The sequence below is a fragment of the Salvia splendens genome, chromosome 5, assembly GCF_004379255.2.
Source record: "Salvia splendens isolate huo1 chromosome 5, SspV2, whole genome shotgun sequence".
Classification (NCBI taxonomy): Eukaryota; Viridiplantae; Streptophyta; class Magnoliopsida; order Lamiales; family Lamiaceae; genus Salvia; species Salvia splendens.
The window spans coordinates 39324910-39342230 of record NC_056036.1 but is presented as its reverse complement, the minus strand read 5'-3'; the positions used below and the strand labels follow the sequence as shown (position 1 = coordinate 39342230).

At 40.8% G+C, this 17321-nt stretch overlaps 1 protein-coding gene across 1 annotated transcript; it reads left to right on the top strand.

Annotated features, from left to right (window-relative positions):
- Window positions 1-1247: 1247 nt before the first annotated feature.
- Window positions 1248-3586, top strand: LOC121802944. Its single transcript, XM_042202638.1, has 4 exons — window positions 1248-1581; window positions 1656-1777; window positions 2853-3005; window positions 3201-3586. The coding sequence occupies exons 1-4, from the start codon at window positions 1375-1377 to the stop codon at window positions 3289-3291; spliced, it is 573 nt and encodes a 190-aa protein (XP_042058572.1). The 5' UTR covers window positions 1248-1374; the 3' UTR covers window positions 3292-3586.
- The last annotated feature ends 13735 nt before the right edge of the window (window positions 3587-17321 follow it).

Here is a 17321-nt window from a genome sequence, read left to right as displayed (position 1 = left end):
GGTTTATGAACCGGTGGTTAACCACCAGTCCGATTCGGTTTGTGCATGCCTAGCCGAGAGCCTACGAAATCGAAGCTTAGTATGAATTAGAAAAAGGACAAAGCGCTTAAAGAGTGGCTCAACCACGATTACATCAAAGCGTGCAAGACTGCAAGTATATCGCCATATTCGATGCCGATTTACAGCCTGAGCCCGATTTTCTCTCATTCCCCATCCACATTGCCCTCGTTCCGGCCCATTGGGTTTTCAGTAAGGTACACTATCTTGGTTCTATGTTTAATTGTTTTTGTGTAATTGGGGGATTTATTAATGAGACCTACTTAAGCTGACATTTTCATCTTTACTCTCTTTCTTTTAGGTTTCATTTTAGATTTCTTGAGAGCTGGAACTGAAGGAAAGTTGACTACTAACTTTCTAAATCTAATCGCCTACAGAGATGGTGCTGACTGCTTAAATTTGTATGGATCTTTTTACAGCATACCCGGGCTGAGAATTAGGCCCGACTCATTTAAGAAACATTCATATAATTTTTTTTATAAATTTACAAACCCATCGAAATAAATTATAATTAAAGAGTTTAGATAAAAAGCCAATAACCAAAATTTTAATCAAATAAATGGTAGAGGGGTGTATGCTTTTGTTCATCCGCCAATTATAACGTCAAATGCGATCGGAGATGTTTTTCCATCTACTCTAAAACAGGAGGCAACTGATTGAAGGAAACAAATTAAGAGTAGGGTGTCGCTAAATTGTAACCATAATTATTCTTACTACAAAGAAGAAGCCAAAAATGCAAAACAGAGAAAAAAACGAGATTATAAAATATTCTTACTACGCCGTTGCCGGGGAATGTCACCCGCGTGACAGGTGGGAATACTTACCATTATACTACAACGACTCTTTGTTGTTTGTCATTGGTGGTTTCAAATTTTCAAACGTAACAGAATTTTGTAATTTAGTCTCTTTTCAAATAATGCTATGGTTGGTAGGTACCCTAGGGTTACCTAATTAAGACCCAACTTTGAAAATCAATCACATTCATACATAGATAGCTTAGTAAATTGCAAATGAAACACCTAGATAAAAATTCTTCATTTACGGGAAGTCTTAGATTCAAATATTCGATTAATTACAAATTAAGTTTTGAAATGATAAGAATTAGAAAGATAGAGAAACGATTGAAGTATGTGAATGAAAAATGAAGCACCCCATTATTATTTAGTAAAAAAAAATAGTAGTACCACCAAAGTTTTTGTTTTGTGTATTTATGAATATTTAGTCTCCTTCAAACAGTGGGGTCATATCTTCATTTACTCCAATCTCTTTAAAAGAAGGTATTTAGGCAAAAATAGAAGTAAATTAGAGGGCGGCGGAATGGAGAAAATAGTGGTGGTGGTGGAGGAGGTTGAGGTGGCGATAACAGCCCTCAAATGGGCGCTCCACAACATCCTCCGCTGCGGCGATGTGCTCACGCTCCTCCACGTGTACCCGTCGAAGAGCAAGAAAAAGCTCCGGCGATTTCGCCTCAAAGGCTTCCAATTAGCTCTCTCATTTACAGAAATCTGCACCGCCTTCCCCAACGTACGTATCTTTGATTTACCAATTAATTACCTTCGCTCTCTCTCGACTGATTGAATTATGCGAATCAATTGCAGACGAAGACAGAGATCGTTGTGACGGAAGGAGACGAGGAAGGGCGGAGAATCGCCGCCGTCGTGAGGGAAATCGGCGCCTCCACGCTTGTGGTGGGGCTTCATGATCGGAGCTTTCTATACAGGTATGTTATTTTTTTTTTTACTTTGGCTTATTTGTTTTCTTTTTAACTTTATTACTGTGGGTTTTGTATTGTCAAAAAAGAAGGTGAAAAAGTTTGGTTTGAAATTGTATAATTGTGGGTAATGACTAATGACAGTGTATATTGTAAAGTTTATTAAAAGAGTGGGGCCCTTAATTTGCCGGCGTTTTCTCACCTTTCGTTTACTAATTACTATTGGTGGATATATTCCAGCTTTCAAATTAAATAGTTTGGGTCATTATAATTTAGTGGCAAATTGGAGTAATTTTAAACACTTTGATGCTCGTTTTTTTTATAATATTTCTTTGAGTTTTCTTTAATCGCCTTTGTATATGAGTTTAAACTGATAAACAATCACTTCTCTTGTGTATTCCTCTAAACTGAATAAGAAAATACTGAGTTTCGTGTTTCATGCATTTCAAGTACTTATCGTAATAGAAAAACTGTATTTTTTTTACTAAAAGCTAAATATGACAAAAACAACATTCGTCCCTTAATTTGAGTGGGAGAGTGGAAGATGACATAATCGGAATACTAGAAATCACTCTTATTGTTTCTAAAAGAAGAAAACACTTTTCTTTGTAAAAACTTACAACTACTCTCTTAAGCTATTAAAATAAAACTAATTGCAATATAACCAAAAATTTTAATTGAAATTTATACCAACATTCAATTAGTTGGAGGTTCACCCAACGAGAAAAAACAATTTCACATATCTTAAGACATTCATATGCATGATATTTTATCGCTACTATATTCTAATATGTGCAATATACTACGAAGATTATGGTATGACAGTATATACATATCGGTATTTACTTTTATTTAATTACAAAATAAGAAGAAGATGTAAGAATCGATTTTATTTTTACCTGAAACTGAAATGTGCAATGTACTATGAAGTCTATGGTATGCCAGTAAAAACTATGCAATTGGTGAATTTGAATTAAACATTTTACATAATCTAAAATATCAATATATGCTTTGATAAACTAACACTGTTTGTTTTTTTAAATTTTTTTTAATTTTTTTACGATCATGCTATATATTAATGTAGGTATATAACACTCCAAAACAATAGCATTAGACATTTGAATTGTAAGGTCCTTGCCATCAAGGACCCAACAACAAGTCCAACATCCTCAACTATCTCTATAGAAGGGCATTCGACTATGATGGACTTGTCACAGATTGAAATATCGGAACTTAGGTGAGACCATTTGTCGTTTTTTAGGAATTTTACGTTGAAGAGTTATTTTTACTTGTTAGGTCGGTAAGTTGGCATTAAGAAACAAATATGCAAAGAATATGATCATTTTCTTTGCGACTATGATAGAAAACATAGTTGTATAATGTAAGGAATATAGAAAATTTCAATTTAATCGATTATTGTATTGTGTTGCAGTGTGCCTCAAATTCCTCCTAAAAAAATCCCATACCAAATTTGTCCAGACCCAAATGCTATAATTTGGAGATCAAGGCCAACAAGGAAGTAAAGGAGGATTCGATCCACTTCAAGACTATGGGCATGTTACATGTAGATGTCATTTTCAATTTTAATTGGTAGTTAAAAATACATAGCATCTTGGACGAGGATAGGAGATATATTACATATTGAAGAAAAGAATCTTGTGTTGCGGCTGATCATGGAAAGAGTCAAGCATGTTTAGCAGCTGCTTATGATCCAAATAGAATTACATGCATTTTTCTTCCCTACATAATAAGTTTACCAACTTGTACCTCGACCTGTTTTTCTTTATTTTTTAAACTTCGGGCAGACTTATGGATTTAGGTTTTGTGTTCGTACATTACTAAAAAAAACTTAAATCAACATTAGATCAACTCTCTCACATGATCAAATCAAAATCGATGAATGTTATATTGTCATCATTGAACTTTGATGTATTTTTGCTAGTTTATAAATTGCAAAAGTGATTGGCATAAGGTAGTTGGAGGTAGAAAGACAAAATCTAGTATGTTGCTATTAATTACAATACATTTTGCACTTCAATTTTCATCAGAAAACATCAATAATCTGTTTCTGTTTTTCTTAATCTTTTGTTTGTGCAAGAGATCAAAAGTTAGAGATGGCAGCATATGTTTCGCTTATGAATACCACGGAGCAGATCATGGATCATCCTCGCCTTGCGACCTCATTCGACCCCAAACAGATGGAATCGCTTCGTGATATAGTTGATTCCCTGCTTGATTTCATGGAGAGTTGCACTTCTCACGGAGGTACCAACGAAGCACGAGATTTGGAGTCCCAAATTGCATCCGCAAGCTCAAGATGTAATTGAATCTCATGTTGTTGATCAGATCCACGTCGGATTCGATCAAACTAGTTCGAATTCGCCACCGAATCTGCAGAAAGTGATAGATGAGATGGATTTTGTGAAATTAAAGGTTGAAAAGGAAAGGGCGATTTTGAGGAATGTGCAGCCAACATACCCTAAATCAACTAAACCTCTTACCGCTCCAAAGATAGATATGGTGGGATATGAAGAGGAGTTGCTTCAGCTCTTGGATGTGCTAACCGTACATGACTCAAGCCGCCATATCATCTCCATTGTAGGGATGGGGGCATTGGTAAAACCACTCTGACTAGAAATGCTTTTGAAAACCGCTTATTATTCAGCATTTTGACATTCGTGATTGGGTTACAATCTCTCAGAGCTTTAGAGCATCCACAACCGTGCTCTTGCCAGCGGCACGGTTGTAGGCCCGGCCCCACTTTTTCTGCCTGCTCTCTGGCAAGAGCACAACACCCACAGTTGTGCTCTTCCGCAAGGACGAGCACAAATAATTTAAAATTCAATTAAATAATAACATTTCCATAATAATAAAATTCATTAAAAAAACCTAAATAAAATTACAAATGACAAATAAAATAAAAACGACATAATTAAAAGCCTAAAAATTAAAAATTACATAATTAAAATACCAAAAATTAAAAAAACCACTACTCGTTGCCGAATTTCATCCACATGTGGTTGATTAGGTCTTCTTGTAACTGAATGTGGGTTCGGGTATCGCGCATTGTGTGCCTTGTCTCGATCCTCTAGCCAACCGTCATATGCTCACCTCGGCGTGGGGGAGACCTCGCTGTTGAGCTTCCGGCTTCATCCTCGTCGTACAAACTAGCCGCCCTCGACCCTTCGTCGGCTATAATCATGTTGTGTAAGATAATACACGTGAACATGATGTCGGCGATATTATTCACGTACCACAGCCGAGTCGGGGCTTTCACAATGTTGAATCGGGCTTGAAGGACCCCGAAGGCTCTTTCGACGTCTTTCCGCGCGGACTCTTGACGCTGCGCAAAAAGAACCTGTCTCGGGTCGTGCGGGTTGTGGAGCGTCTTCACGAACGTCGACCACCTTAGGTAGATACCATCGGCGAGATAGTAACCCATGTGGTATGTATTTCCGTTGATGGTGAAGTCGATCGCCGGTGCTACACCATTCATCACATCATTGAAGAGTGGTGAAGAATAGAGCACGTTCAAGTCGTTGTTGGCTCCGGAAACACCGAAATATGCATGCCAAATCCATAGGCAGTAGTCGGCAACTGCCTCAAGGATAAGTGTTGGGCCGCCGCCTTTGTGATCTGCCGGAAACCGCGGTTGGTCGGCAAAGTAGTCGGCAACGAGCCTTTCGTGGGCTCCCTCCCGGTCACGATGGATGTAGCGGCGATTTGATCTAGTTCGTTGAGGAGGAGGAGCGGGGGTATTCGCCGCGACATATGCTTCGTAAGCGGCACGATGTTGTTCGTAGTATTCTTGTTCTTCGCGCTCCGCTTCCGACATAATATGGGTGAAATCCATTTGAGATTTTGAGTGAGGGATGAATGTGTTGATAGTTTGTATGAGAATTATGAATGAGAGATGAATGAGAGATGATTTGATGTGATAAATGGATGATGAATGTGTGTATTTATAGATGATTTTGGGGAAAAAAAAGTAAATAAATAAAATTCAGAAAAACAGGCAAAAAAATGGCCATATTTTTGGGATTTGGAAAATAAAATTTTTTTTTATTTTTTATCATTATTTAAAATTAATTAACGAATTTAAAAAAAAAATTATTCAAAGGCAATGGCTATGCCGTTGCCCAATCGTGTGCCGCCACGTCGACTGCTCGCTGCATCGAGCAGCGCCGTGCCAGCGGCGCTAGCGCAGCGGCGGCGAGCCTCGTCCTCGCCGCTGGCACGGACGGCGGCCTTCTTCCCCACCACCGTTGCGGATGCTCTTAGTGTTAGAGAGCTTATGTCAGAACTTATTCATGCCTAGGGAACACAGCAACCTTAGATGCAACTGATATTGCTAGTGAAATTTGTTAGAAAATACAATGCGCAAAATAAAAGATTATTGCACAAAGTAAAGAATGCTAAAAGCTTTATCGTCTACATTGTATTAGACTTGAATTAATTCTCTCAATGGTTACACCACCTTTTATAAGCTCTAATTCTAGCTATATATGGAAAATATATTCTCATTATACTAATATCCTTTTTATTTGATTTTCCATAATCATTAAATTGATTTCCTTCATTGTTCTTGCCATAACTTCATCTCTTTCCTTCTTGTTCTCCAATTAATTGATTTCCTCATTCAAACACTCCCCCTCAAGTTGAGTATCGAGTTTTTCAACACTTAACTTGCACGATCTTTAGTTTGATAAATAGTTTATACTCGTATTTAAGAGTTCTTCAATTTCCATTGACAGTTTATGCTCGTATCATAGAGCTTCTTCAATTCATCAATGGTAGTTTATAAACATATCATGGAGTTATTTTTTCTTCATTGAAAGTTTAGACTCATTTCAAGGAGCTTCTTCATTTTTTCCATTGAAAGTTTAGGCTCTTATCAAGGAGCTTCTTCATTTTTCTTCATTGAAAGTTTAGACTCGTTTCAAGGAGTTCTTCAATTATCTGTTGACGGTTCGTCATATTCCCGAACTTGAACCGGCTCGCTTGAACCGCCGGGCCGGTTCGGTTTGTGCATGCTTAAGGGGAGGCGCTTGAATTGTCAAGGCTTGAATTCCTATTTACCTAACAGTCCATGTACATCTGCAACAATTGGCAAGTACAGTATACAGACATGTATGCTATATCAAGTGGCTTCCTTGTTTAGGGAGCTGATGGCGAAGGCGAGGAAAGCTTGGAATGACATGGAAATTGACGCGCTAACCATCATTGTGAATTCGTCTGCACCCCAGTTGGATATCCAGTTATCCACCCATGGTGGCTGCTGAAGATATTACTAACATCAGAAGGTATGCGAGAATCTGATGCACATAAAAATTACTTTGCCTTGAGATTTGTTCAATATTACACCGAGATTAGGAATCTAGTGATTTAAAACTAAAGAGAATCAATGTATACATTCTTATTACAACGGCATGTCCACTTATTTATACAGAATTAACTCATTACAACAATGTTATAGATTTGCTGTTACTTTCCAAATAAAACCACAGAGCCTATAAGAACTTAAGTCGGAACCCTTAATCTGAGTGTTATGGGAAGTACCTTTCTTTATACAGGGCTAAAATACAAGTAAACTAAAGATTGAATTTTATTAGACCCCCTTGTTTCTTGTAGATAAACAGTTGCTTATAGTATTGAATTTTACAACTGAGATTAAAGCACAATCAGATGTATCAGTATATATTCAAATTACATATCACTTGCCTGATCCATTGCAAAATCAGAATGGCGGACGAAGACATGCTTGCCCTTCTCCCAACAGTAGGCCATATCAAAAGCTTGGAAGTTAGAATCCAATAACATTTACAGCCAGACAGAATCTGTTTAAAACACATACTAGATAGGAGTATTAATTATAGCTTCATCACTTTCTTATTTAAATCTCGATTATCAGGTAACATCTTCATGTTCATCACAAAATCATCCTTGATATCAAATCACTAAAATTGTAGGAAACGAACAGTGAATAAAAATGTTAGGTTGAGCAACACACTAGCGCACTGTTAAGGACTTAATTCCTTAACGGAGATCGGCGGCAGTCTGCTCGGCAATCAAGGGATTGTTCCGGCGTCTCGAGAGGCGATCGGCGGTGGTTCTAGTGTCTTGCTGTGCGTGGAACTCCTCCGTCGGGCAGCGAGTAAACTAGGGTTACGAGAATATTTCACAATCTTGTGGGCAAAATAATATTTCATTCATTCATTGCATAAAATGATAACAAGCTCTCCTATTTATAATACTAAAATACTACTAACCTAACTTATTGAATAAGAAAACAAAGATATGGAAAAGATTTGGGAAATAAAAGATAACTAAATAATTGTGATTTCCTAAGATATAGAGGATCGTATCAACTCCCCCATGGTTAAAATCCGCCTTGTCCTCAAGGTGGAAACCACGAAGCAACGACGAGAGTTGACAGCAAAAGCGTTGGCGAAGCGTCGCCTCCGGGATCAAACACACACCGAGCAGCTTAGCGTTTCCCTTCATCGCCTCTAAAAAAATCAACGAAGGCAAACTGATGTGGTCATCCAAATTCAATGCTAAAATGGAAAGCTCTGCCACACGTCCCTGAATGATCAAACAGGGCTTGTTATTTCGTGGAGGAATCAACCTTGCATCGGCGTCAAGCGATGGTAATCGAGGATTCATGCTTGTAATAACAGTGACATTCAAATCCCCACTAAATTCCGTAGCAGTATTGAAGACAACATGGTTTGCCGGCATGGGTAGCTTTATGCGAAAGGTCCCCGTGGCAAACAAGCACTTGATTACTTCTTCATGCGGATACTCCTTCTTGCTATCACGTAGATCCGGTTTTGCTATCTGCACAGCAAGAAATTCTCCTTTTTGATTGCTGAGACTGACACATATACCGGGATCGAATGCGCGCACAGTGATCATTTCGATCATCTTAAGTATGTCACTATCTTCATCATCTTTACTCTCAACTAAACCCTTCGGTCCGATTCCATTCTCTTTCCATTTATCTTCAATAATGTTCTTTTCTCCCACAACATCATGAGAACAAGGCACAACTTTATTTATCAAACCATATTCACCAGCCTTTTGCATATTCATTTGCCACTCCTTTGGCCTCGAGCTCGGGACAGCAGCTTGCGGAAGACGATTAGAGGCCAACAATGGAGCTATCTCCGGTAGCGGTTGCAAGGGCTGGAGAGGGCCTGGAGTGGAGTAGGGCGGCAACTCCAAGGGCTGTGCTGGACTCGACTGCTGCGGGTGATTTGATCGCGGCAGCGGCAGTGGCGGTTGCTAGGGTTGGTGGATCTAGTCTACAGCAGGGGTGGCCATTAGAGGGGGTTCCCAACACGAAGGCTGACGCGCTGGGGTTTGATCGGATTTGGTGCGGTGGCATGGTGGAGCCGTTGATTCATTGGGGACTAAACGCGAAGGCCCAAAAGAAGCCTCATTATTTCTTGATGGAGGATATGCCATCTTTCGGAGTGGTGCAGAAACATGGGGCTGATCAAGATCGGGCTCGGGCTGCGGTAACGTTCGGAATTTGCTAAACCGGTGATTTGTTGCATCGAACCACGTTTCTATCTTGTCAAATGCTTCCACTAAGCGGTCTAACTTTGCATTAATCGGGTCCTCCGCTTTGGTGGCTGGACGAGGGTGATATTGAGGCTGCCACGAGCGATATCGGGCGTAGGAGTTTCGCTGCTCGACGTATGAATCTGGGACCAAACCTGGATCATGATACAGTGGTGGATAACAGTTATCGGTTCGTTGTTGGGGCGGATCCCAACAAGTGGGGCGGCGCGTCTGGACATACCCCATTCGGTGAGGTTGCGGCGGACCGTAGGGTTCACGCATGTACATGGGTGGTGGCTGATCATAGGACAAGCGTTGATAACGGTGATAGCCGGCATAGTCGTATGACATGTTGACGGACTGAAGATAGGATGTTTTCTACAAAGGAAGGGGGAAGCTTCTGTTTGGTGGTTTTCTTCCTTTTTTTGGATGAATTGGACGAAGAGGGTCACTCTTTTCTTTTGGGTGGTGAGGTATGGGTTATGGATAATGGTCTGACTTCAACGCGGCACGCAGGAATCCTTCCCGTCGGGCTTTGCAGAAGTAGGATTGTCCGGCGGCTAGAGCTCGGCGGACAGGCTGGACTCGGCAACCAAAGCACGTGCTGTGCGCGGAATGTTTTCCGTCGGGCAGCATTGGAGCTTTGATTCGAGATGGTGGGAGGGTTAGCTCTCAATGAAAGCACTAGTTGTTAAGGTCTTAGTTCCTTAACGTCGATCGGCGACTTACTCGCTCGGCGATCGAAAGCAATTCTGGCGTCCTACTCGAGGATCGGCGGCGATCTAGTCGCGGTTGTGCGCGGAGCTCCTCCGTCGGGCAGCGGCGTGCTAGGGTTTATAGAATAACTCACGTTGAATTGATGGCAAAATACTATTTCATTCATTGATTCCTAAAATGATAACAATCCATCATATTTATAATGCTACTGACTTAACGAACAAGAAAACAAAGATATAGAAAAAGATATGCTAAATCCCTATAATATCTAAACTAAATAATAATAATAGAGGTTCGTATCACGCACATAGTAATAATCCAATCTAACCATATTAGTATAAAATCATCCACACAAACATTGCAAGTAATCAAGATATATAGATGAAAAATATGTATAGAGTTTGCTTGTGTACGAATCATATGATACTGATATTCAATATATCGATCAAAGGAATCGCCACTCCTTCCCTGAGTCTTGTCAGCTGCCATAACCGAAAATGAAATAAAAAACACTCGAAATGCCAGCGCCACCCTCCTCATCGCCGTATTCCTCCCCGACCTCATCGATTATCGACACATGGATGTTGCTGCTTCTTTGGAAACTCCGTTTACTATGACTGCTGGCGTCTGCGCCTTCCATTTTTCGAGCTGAAATTCAAGAAAGGAACAAGTGAAGAAAATTTAAATAGAAGCGAATGACACTTCTCTCACTTGTCGGAAGGGGTTCTGATTGTGTACCCAATAGAGCATGGTACCTTCACCTTCATGTGGAATTATATATTGTACTTATTACTCTATCCGTCTACCATTCAAAGAGCCCTTTTGATTCAATACGAATTTTAATAAATTGTTTGACTTTGTAAACAAAAGTAAAGAAAAAAAATGAGTTGAATATGTGACCCATTTAAAGTATTATTCCCTTCATCCACTATTAATTGGCACCGGTTGACTTCGTGACATAAGTTTTAAGAAATGTAGTAGAAAGTAGGTGGGAAAAGTTAGTGGAATATCAGTCATACTTTTATATATCAATTTTATAATAAAATATGAGTGAGTTGTTGAATATGTGGTCCATTAATGTCAATTAATGGGGTACAGATAAAAAAGAAAATAAATTGGTGCCAATTAATGAGGGATGGAGGGGGTAGTTTTATATTGCATTGTGAATGTAAAAAGATTGTGAAATGTGGAGTCCGCATATTAAAAGTAGAATAAACTAAATGATTCTATAAATCGTGGACAATCCAAAATGACAAAATGAATATTTACATTGTGGACATAATATTTTTCAGTTTTACTTTTAAGTTTTAACATTTTATATAGGCAGTTATACTACTATGTCAATTGTTAAAAGAACTGAAGAGGTCTTTATTTTACTTATTTGACGATAAAAAGTACTCCTTCTGTCCAAACTAAGTTGAGTCGTATTCATTTTTGGATGTCGTAACTAAGTTGAGTCATTCTTTTTTGACAAAAATCAAAATATCTAATCATTCTTACTTTATCGCATTACCTACTTTACTCTCTCTCTATCTCTTTTACTTTTTAACACAATTTCTTAATCAATTTTTTTCACTCTCTTGCCTGAGGCAACATCTCCTTATTTCTTGGGCTATTTCTCAGTCCAAAATGAAGTTTCATATTGAAGCTGTCAAAAGTAACAAATTAAGGAATTACCAAAGGAAGAAGCATGATTAGAGGAGAAAGATATTAAATTGATATGGAATAAATGTGTAATACATAGTCTAGAAATAGATTGATCTATTACCTAATTTACATTGTACATCTTCCCTATATATTGAGGGAATTGCCGAGAGCATATACATCAGAAATAATACAATCATCTTCTCCTAAAAGCTCTCTCTTACTTAGAACTGCCCTATGAATCGCCTAACTCCCGAGTACCATCTTTAAGATGGTATCAGAGCAGGTTATCCGGGCGTGAGACTCAGAAAAACTTCATCATAGTCTCGAATACCTTCCCGACCCGTTGGACCTGCAAAAACAAAACCAAAAATGTCAGATTCTGACCCCCCAAAAACCAATACAGCCGTCACCCTCTCAGCAGAACAATTTGCTGAACTAATGAGACTAAGCATGTCTCAGAAACATCAACCCCAACAGCCTTCATCAATTAAATCACTAGGCGAATTGCGCCTGATAGAGAAACTCAACGGGGATAACTATCCGTTGTGGGCAAATCTGATGAATCGAGCAATCCGAGGGAAGGGGTTGGCCTCTCACATAAATGGAGTTCCAGATCCCCCTCCTCAGACAGACCCAAATTACAACCGGTGGCAGCAGCGGGATGATTGCTGCTTCAATTGGATCATCAACAACATCGACGCCAGCCTCGTAAATGAGGTGTCCCAATACAAAACGGCCTATGATTTATGGGATAGTCTAGCCACAACGTATGGGAGCGGCGCCGATCAATTCCAGATCTCAGACCTGCACAGACAGACATATAGCATCAAACAAGGAGAATCATCGCTGGAGAGTCTCTGGCAGAGACTACAGGATCTCTGGATATCAATCGATACCAAGGATCCAAACCCCATGGAAACCGCATCGAGCATTGAAAAGTACAATCAGATCATACAGAGGCATCGCTTATACCAGTTCGTATGGGCACTAGACGATCAAAGATACAGCACAATAAAGAGAGAGATCCTAAATATGGATCCCATACCGACGGCAAGAAAAGCATACGGGTTAGTCCGGAGAGAATCAGTCAATGAGAAGCTTCTCAACCCAAAAGGAAAAGAATCGGGAATCGGATTAGGGCTCGCGGTCCACGACCGCAATCGAACACCACAACACCTCCATCACCAATCCAGGAACCCAAACTACTCAAGGGACGAAGATAAAAGCAAATTGGTCTGCAGCCATTGTGGAGGAAAGAAGCATACCAGAGAGACATGTTTCCACATCCACGGGTTCCCGGAGTGGTGGAAAGAGATGATGAAGGCGAGGCAAGCCAGGAATGCAGGCCGAACCGGTGGAGGCAGGGGAGGCGGAAGAGCCTCAGCCGCCATAGCTCACGACCGCGTAAACGCCGACCGCGCCTCCTACGCCGAAAATCCGACGGGTGGCAGCGGTGGCAGTGGCGTCTCCGGAAGTAGTGGCGAGGTTCGAACCTAAGAAAATCCCCAAATCGCATCCGTCTCCATGGCTCGGACCTGGACTGAAGGTAATAAATCACCAATTGGTGGTCTCGCCGACGAAATCGTCGACGGAAGCAGTGATCGGAGAGGAGGAGGAGCCGCTAGGGTTCCCACAGGCAACAAGGAGAGGGCGGCTAGGGTTTCCTCAAACCCTTTTATACCATGCTATTTTTCAAATATCCCAAATCCCTCCCCCACAAAACCAAAAAACCCGCTTCGACCCCCGCCTCTCATACATTCCATTTTTCCACCCCAAAGAAAACCGAAATCCCACATTGACCCCCGCCCTAAAAAGAACCTCCAGATTGACCCTGATATTTTTCGTATATCCCACACCTACCCCCACAAACACAAGTATTCCCAACACTCACCCCAAACTTCACAATTTTTGCAAAATCAACCCCCAGTTGCGAAAACCTTGCACCCCCAAAGTCCGAAAACCCTACATATCAGCTGACCATAGCATGCCATAATTCTTACGAAGCATTGGCCTGTTCCTCTACCTCAATTTCATGCCCTAAGGACACTCACTGGATTTTTGACTGTGGAGCAACCGACACAATATCGTTTGAAGCCTCAGACTTTGTTTCACTTACCGCTTCCAAAAAATCCTACGGTGGGAACCTAGCACAAGTTATGGGGGCAGGCACCATAAATATATCGCCGCCAACTCTACGCCTATCTAATTGCCTTTTGGTTCCGTCTTTATCTCATAAATTATTATAGATTAGTCATGTGACTAAGGAACTGAATTGCAAATTACTAATGCAGCCCCGATTTTGCATGTTACAGGATATCAAGACGGGGACGATAGTTGGGCGTGGCACTGAGCGAGACGGTCTGTACTATGTGGACGAGATAGCCCAACAGAGTGTTGCAATGATGCTGACTCCCGGACTGACTGACAGACAGGCTTGGCTTAGGCATCGTCGGTTAGGGCACCCATCCTTGGGATATTTTCGTCTTCTTTTTCCAAAACTAGCTAGAACTCTGAACTCTTTTCATTGTGATACTTGTGTGTTGGCCAAAAACCATAGGCATTCTTTTAAGTTAAACAATACAAGAGTCAAATCACCTTTTGCTTTAATACACTCTGATGTTTGGGGTCCCGCTCCCATCACTGGGGGCCAAGGCTTTCGATATTTTGTGCTATTTATTGATGACTATTCCCGCATGACCTGGATCTATTTTCTGAAAAATAAAAATGATGTGTTTGATAAGTTCGTAGACCTCTATAACCTTATTCAAACTCAGTATAAATAAACCATTCAGACACTTAGATCGGATAACGCGGGGGGGGGGGGGGGAATTTGTCAACCAAAAAATGCAAGAGTTTTTTAGAGTCAAAGTGCTAGTCCACCAAACCTCATGTGCATACAACCCAGAACAAAACGAGGTAGCTAAACGAAAAAACCGCTACATCCTAGAAATCACCCGAGCTCTTCTACTGGAATCCAAAGTACCAAAATCTTTTTGGCCGAAAGCTATAGCCACCGCCGTTTACCTCATAAATCGACTACCCTCTGGCATCATTAGCTTTAAGACTCCCTTAGATATTTTTTCCAAACACTTTGAAATACCATCCTCCTTGTCCCTTGAACCCAGAGTTTTTGGATGCTCAGTTTTTGTCCACATTCCTAAACACGAACGCTCGAAATTTGATCCATGTGCCCACAAGTGTGTCTTCATTGGCTATGGAAAAAATCAAAAGGGATACCGTTGTTATGACCCAAAAACCTGTAAAATACACACAATCATGAACTGTGATTTTGTGGAAGGGGAATACTACTACCAATCTAGCGGTCAGGGGGAGACACAAACTTTAGACAATAGTCAAAATAGTGACCTCCTAGATTGGCTACCTGATATTCAAAACCACCACTTAGGGGAAGAGTCACCAGGGGAACCACAGACAGGGGGAGAGGATGTCAAATCAGATAATACAGATCGACGAACAACGTGACACCAACCTACCGTTATCCCGCCTTTGATTCCTGAGGTAAATAGTTCAGATTTCGATAATATCCCTTTGGACGGCACTAACATTGATAGGGGAAATGATGAATAATGTGGAACTAGTGGACAAAGTTGCCCATTGCCTCCGAGGAGAACAAGAGGGGTGCCTCCTCGACGGTACTCACCAGAATGGAGAGGAAGAAAGGCTAGATACGCTATATCCAACCTTACACAGAGTCATTTATCAGAAATGGCCCAGGCTTTCGAAACTGCTCTGTATGAGGAAGAAGACATTCCACAATCATTTGAGGAGACAAGCAAACATAAACATTGGCGAGAAGCCATGAAGAAGGAGATCGATGCATTAGTAAAAAATGGTACATGGGAGAAATGTACACTGCCAGAGGGAAAGAAGCCAGTTGGATGTCGGTGGATATTCACCATAAAAAAACGAGCAGATGGTTCAATCGAGAGATACAAGGCGAGACTTGTGGCAAAAGGATACACCCAAGTCTACGGAGTGGACTATGAAGAAACATTCTCACCAGTGGCAAAGATGGAAACCGTGCGAGCACTATTATCCGCAGCGGCAAGCAAGGACTGGAATTTGCACCAGTTTGATGTGACCAACGCCTTCCTCCATGGGGAACTGGAACAGAACAAGGAGGTATACATGGAAGTCCCACCAGGTTTGTCCAGCGAATTTGGAGAAGCAGAAGTATGTCGGTTACGAAAAAGTTGTACGGTCTGAAACAATCTCCACGGGTATGGTTCGGCATGTTTTGCCAAGCTATGTTCAAGCACGGATTCAAGCAAAGTCACTCCGACCACACACTCTTCACAAAAAGGAGAGACGGCAAGATAACATGTCTAATTATATATGTTGACAACATGATTATCACTGGAGATGATGTAGAAGAGATCCAGAGGTTGAAGGAGAATTTGTTTAAGGAATTCGAGATGAAAGATCTAGGAGCACTAAAGTACTTCTTGGGGATAGAAGTGTTAAGATCCAAACACGGAATATTCCTAAGACAGAAAAATGCCTTCTAGACCTGTTGGCTGAAACTGGTCTCCTTGAATGTAAACCAACAGAAACTCCAATGATTCCCAACCATGGTTTAAAACTAGAGGAAGGAGCAGAACTCGCAGACAGAGACAGGTACCAACGACTTGTCGAAAAACTCATCTATCTCTCTCATACGAGACCCGACATTGCATACGCCGTTGGCATTGTAAGTCAGTTCATGCACCAACCTCAAACTGATCACATGGAGGCCTCCTTGAGAATTGTGCGGTATTTGAAAGGCACTATAGGATATGGAGTATTCCTAGCCAAGAGGGAAGATTTGGAGATTGATGGATACACCGATGCCGACTGGGCAAGCAATCCGGTGGATAGGAAATCTACAGGGGGCTACTTTACGTTCATAGGAGGAAACTTGGTTACGTGGAGAAGTAAGAAATAAAAAGTGGTGGCTCTATCTAGCGCCGAGGCTGAGTTTCGAGGAATGAAAAGTGGACTCATGGAAATCCTATGGCTAAGAAGACTACTCACGGAAATTGGCTTTCCACCTACTCGAAAGAGTAAGCTGTACTGTGACAACAAGGCGGCAATCAGTATCTCAGAAAATCCAGTTCAACACGATAGAACAACACATGTGGAAGTTGACCGACATTTCATCAAAGAGAAGCTAGACGGAGGCATCATTGAATTTCCGTTTGTCCGATCAGAGGAGCAACTGGCAGACATACTAACCAAAGCGGTTCAGCCAAGTGTGTTCAAAGATGTATTGTCCAAGTTAAGCATTGGAGATACCCTTGCTCAACTTGAGGGGTAGTGTCAAAAGTAACAAATCAAGGAATTACCAAAGGAAGAAGCATGATTAGAGGAGAAATATATTAAATTGATATGGAATAAATGTGTAATACATAGTCTAGAAATAGATTGATCTATTACCTAATTTGCATTGTACATCTTCCCTATATATTGAGGGAATTGCCGAGAGCATATACATCAGAAATAATACAATCATCTTCTCCTAAAAGCTCTCTCTTACTTAGAACTGCACTATGAATCGCCTAATTCTCGAGTACCATCTTTAAGAGAAGCATGGTACTAATTGTTTTGGTAGATCTAATAT

What these genes read in the sequence shown, in the direction of transcription:
- LOC121802944 (XM_042202638.1), top strand. Translation starts at nt 1,375, where the DNA reads ATGGAGAAAATAGTGGTGGTGGTGGAGGAGGTTGAGGTGGCGATAACA. An exon ending in TCTGCACCGCCTTCCCCAAC is followed by an intron (nt 1,582 to 1,655) that starts GTACGTATCTTT and finishes AATCAATTGCAG; the next exon opens with ACGAAGACAGAGATCGTTGT. An exon ending in ATTGAAATATCGGAACTTAG is followed by an intron (nt 3,006 to 3,200) that starts GTGAGACCATTT and finishes ATTGTGTTGCAG; the next exon opens with TGTGCCTCAAATTCCTCCTA.